This window comes from Limulus polyphemus, unplaced genomic scaffold (genome assembly GCF_000517525.1).
Source record: "Limulus polyphemus unplaced genomic scaffold, Limulus_polyphemus-2.1.2 Scaffold4491, whole genome shotgun sequence".
NCBI classification, from domain to species: domain Eukaryota; kingdom Metazoa; phylum Arthropoda; class Merostomata; order Xiphosura; family Limulidae; genus Limulus; species Limulus polyphemus.
This window is the reverse complement of record NW_013670101.1, coordinates 1-4,786: the sequence shown is the minus strand read 5'-3', so window position 1 is coordinate 4,786 and position 4,786 is coordinate 1. Positions and strand designations below refer to the sequence as shown.

The window sequence follows — 4,786 nt, the reverse complement described above, 5'->3', positions numbered from 1 at the left end:
CCACCACTTGTATAACAAAACACCCTTCAATAAGACCTGGGAATACTTCCACCACTTGTATAACAAAATAACCTTCAATAAGACCTGGGAATACTTCCACCACTTGTATAACAAAACACCTCTCATTAAGACCTGGGAGTACTTTCACCATTTTTATAACAAAACACCAGTCAATAAAACCTGGGGATACTTCCAGTACTCTTCAATAAATACTACTTAATCATAATATACTATGATAATAGACAATTTTAGTACAGCTGTGATTGAACAAAATCTAGAATGTGTGAGGATGTAGCTGTGATTGAACAAAAGCTTGAATGTGTGAGGATGGAGCTGTGATTGAACAAAAGGTAGAATGTGTGAGGATGGAGCTGTGATTGAACAAAAGCTAGAATGTGTGAGGATAGAGCTGTGATTGAACAAAAGGTAGAATGTGTGAGGATGGAGCTGTGATTGAACAAAAGCTAGAATGTGTGAGGATGGAGCTGTGATTGAACAACAGTTAGAATGTGTGAGGATGGAGCTGTGATTGAACAATAGTTAGAATGGGTGAAGATAGCTCTGAATTCAACTTCTCTGCAATCTTACACGTGCCCTTCCATTTGTACAGTTATAGTCATATTTTGTAACCTAAGGTTACTTTTGCAAGTAAATAAAATGAAATAAAATAATATTAAGTTTATCAAAACAGAGTGCTGTAATTTTGTGAGTTGATGTTAGTAGCTAATAGTATGATCTGTTATATAATTGGCTGTATTTCTCTAGGGCCACCTACACACGCAGAAACTAAAAGATGCCAATCAAAGAGCAGCAGAAAAGTTATTAGAACAAAGGTAAGTCTGAAACAAGAATAATTATTAAAATAAAGCTACCAAAGATTTCACTGTAGAAAATTAATCATTGGTGAAGAGAAACAGAAGTTAGTGAATAGTTCACTATATAATATGAGAAAATACAAGTTAGTAGAAATTTCAGTGTATTGTTTATAACAAGTATGAGCACTGTACTTCCGAGAATATTAAGCATGCTTAAATAGTGTGAAATATTTTTGAAATAATAACCAAAAATTATGTGGTAAAATTACTCAAACTAGTTAACCCTATGATCGGGCAAGTTCACCAACTTTTTAACCACCATGTATTATGAAACATGCATACTATAATTTTAAATGTACAATATGTATCTTCACAAAATTTGACAGGCTTTTAGTAAACATCACAGGTGTTTTGTACGAGAGATTTGTCTATGATGTACGAACCATTTACTGTATCAGTTTGAGGTGATTTTCATGCTAAGAATAAGAATACTTCTATTCATCCAACTTTCATATTTCATTTGTAAAACCTCTAGAATCTCCTAAATGAATATCGTTTTTTTTTTCCAGTAAAACTTTGTATTGTAGCTCTTATTTTCTATATCCTAACACTAACTATAGCAAAATCATCAGTGTAGAGTAAAATGAAAAGCTGAAAAATTTGAAATGAAATCAAAAATACCATTTTTTGTTTCTAGGATAACTGCAGATTGTGATAGGCAGTTAGTTATTTATCCCAACTGTTTCAAACTTCTAAATTTTTCAAAACTACTTTAGTTTTATTGTAACAAAACAATAAATCACTCAGTGAGAGTAAACAAACTATTAGATTGTAACCTAAACAATAAATCACTCGGTGAGAGTAAACAAACTATCAGATTGTAACCTAAACAATAAATCACTCGGTGAGAGTAAACAAACTATCAGATTGTAACCTAAACAATAAATCACTCGGTGGGAGTAAACAAACTATCAGATTGTAACCTAAACAATAAATCATTCGGTGAGAGTAAACAAACTATCAGATTGTAACCTAAACAATAAATCACTCGGTGAGAGTAAACAAACTATCAGATTGTAACCTGCATGTGTTCCTCAAAGAGAGATCATAAGAAAGTTTTAAATTTTTTTTTATTTGTTTTCTTATCTAACCTCATACATTTCTAATTTTTACATTTTAGTTACTTTTGTTACAAAATATATAACAATAAATAAAAGGTATACATAAAAACAAGAAATTTATCACTTGCTTTAGTTTTAAAGCCTTTTGCACCTATGTGCATGTTTTAGTAAGTCTGTTTGTTTCCCACTGTATTAGTTGTACGAAAAATAATTTGTTTGGCCTTTGAATATACATTTTACAACACACAAAAATATACCAGTGAATAGAATAATGTGTCCCAATGCTACTTTGATTTATCTCACTTTTTTAACTAACCTATAAATAGGTCAAAACATTCCATTACTGCTTGAAGCAATGTCTTTAGTTTAAACACGTCAAGCTTTCTTTGTGAACTATCATCTTTGATTGCTAAAACAAAGCAGACATATCATCTGATTTATGTTGTTCAGAATGTGCTCTTTTTATTCGTTATAAACATGCCCATTAATGTTGTCAGAAATATCAACATTTTTTAAAAGGCAGAGAAGATGGGAGAGGCACATTATGTGGGTTAAACAAATATAGTGATATCTCAGTAAAGCAAGAAGATAATACGTTGTAATTTTATATTCTAATTTATAATTATCTACAATGTGTGTTTCTGATTGGCTGAACAGCCTGAAGCGCTTATAAAGGAAGAGAAAAAAAATGTGTAATGGAGAAGTCGGAGTGCTACTGCATCATGTGACTTGGAGATTGAGATTTATTTAAATATTTACCTTTGAAATTAATAAATTGAAACTCAGATAACATACAAACTGAAATTATAAAGTATATTTTGATGTTAAATTTATTAAGATACATTTAATTAAATTTTGAAAATAACTAAATAGTTGTGACATGAGCATTTTGCCCTTCCTGTATGCTTTGGGTTAAAGAAAGAAGGTACATTTCCCTCAACTTATTTCTCTTTTCATCTCATTGGTTATGATAAGTCCATAATTATAAGATAATTTCATAGAACTTATATAAAATTGAAAACGTTTGGCAGTTATGTGTGTGTCTACACACATCATATACACAGAGTTGATTACATTGTATTAATATTTTAATTGTACAAATCAGCAAGTCATGTGACAACTGCAGCTGTTACAAAGTTTCAGTGGTACAGGATACATAAGATCTTTCTATATTGCTTAGATGTTCGTAGGGTAGGTAACAGCCATTTCTGACACAAAATATTCATACATTCAGATAATAAAAATTGGGTTGTCCTTTCACTTAATGGCATTGAAAAACAAATTAATATGGATCAACTTGGGCCACCAGGACTATCCACTAACAGACCTGCAGTAAGTCATACCCAAGCTGTTGGAAGCAAGGTGCAGTGTTATGTAATGGGTCAGAGTACCATAAACCCAAAGGTCAGTGGCAAAGGCCATCTACTTGTCCCAGCCAAAAGTATGTAACATAATGAAGAAGCTCCATCTGGAAATGTGACACAATTCACATGTACACAAGCTGGTTCCACAAAATTCATTCAGCTGTCGCATATCTCTAGCAGCTGGAGAATGAAATGGATATTTCTGCTATTCCATATGGACATATACCTGTCAAATTGCCAGACCCATTTGGATTTTTACCCTGTTGGACTGTTGAAATGGATATTGGAAAACCATTTTTCTTATACATTAGATGTATTATGGAAAGCCTGTAAAGACAGAATAGTGGTATGCTTTTGACATGACAGCCTTATAATGGGCTATTGTCAAAATGTGCAGTCATCATATAGAGAATTATGGGATGTGGCAGACAACATGGACTGTAACATTGTGGTAGTACACCAAACTCATTGTAATATAATGTACTCAACCTCTGTGTGTGTAACAATTGTTAAACATTTTTGTGTAACAATTTATTATCTCCTATTTTCATTATTAACTATAGATTGTAATAATGTTTGTTAAAAGATCTTTTTTCTGTTTTCAACATTGTATTTTAGTAATAAAGACATGGCAGACTTTGTTTTGGATTTGCATGGACTCTATCAACAGGAGGCTTTAGAAGCACTTGAAAATTTCCTAACATGTAAGATGGAAGAGCTGAGAGTTTCTCCTGACAGGAAAATGGTGGTATATGTTATCACAGGCAGAGGTTCTCACAGTGTCAACAAAAAAGCAAAAATAAAACTTTCAGTATTTGAATACTTGGAAAGACATAATTTCAGGTAAAGCAATCTGTTTACTATGTGGTTATAAACCTTAAAATTTTTATTTGTTTATCTAGCCTCTAAATTCTTTACATTTTGAGACAAACTGTGTATGTAAGGCAGTAAGTACTTTTCTAAATGTTTTAACATTAAGGTTATGTCTTAATTCTAAACCTTAGAAAAAAGTGACCTGAAATGTGTTAGAAAAAAAAAACATATCTATAGTAATTTAATGAAAATATATAAGTAAACATATCATAAACATTTACCAGTTCTTTTGAAATTATGTCTAAAAAAGGAGAAACCCATCATAAATATAAATTAATAAGATCTTCAGCAATAAGTATGATGTAGGTTTTGTTCAAGGTTTTCTACTGACTAGTATTAAAATGAATACAAAGTTAAATTTTGCCCAAGGTTTTCTTATACTTGCATCTTGTCGGGACTGACCAGTATTATGGTTATAGTGTGCAACATTAGGCAGTGTGAAAAATGTTGTGATGTGTGAAATGTTCAGTATGTGTGGCTAGCAAGTAACATTAATCAGTGAAGGAATGTTGTGCCAAGTTCAGTATATACTGTGGGTGGCTAGTTGGGAATGTTGTACCAAGTTCAGTATATACTGTGGGTGGCTAGTTGGGAATGTTGTACCAAGTTCAGT

At 31.9% G+C, this 4,786-nt stretch overlaps 1 protein-coding gene across 1 annotated transcript in view; it reads left to right on the top strand.

The window, feature by feature from the left end:
• LOC106471244 (NEDD4-binding protein 2-like) overlaps positions 1 to 4,143 on the top strand; it is a gene marked incomplete at its 3' end in the record, with an annotated part of 53,770 nt that extends 49,627 nt beyond the window's left edge. The window contains exons 8-9 of the mRNA XM_013931836.2: positions 766 to 833; positions 3,919 to 4,143. Of these exons, the coding sequence (XP_013787290.1) occupies positions 766 to 833; positions 3,919 to 4,143 (293 nt within the window). The remainder of the gene's footprint in view (positions 1 to 765; positions 834 to 3,918) is intronic.
• Between the last annotated feature and the right edge of the window lie 643 nt (positions 4,144 to 4,786).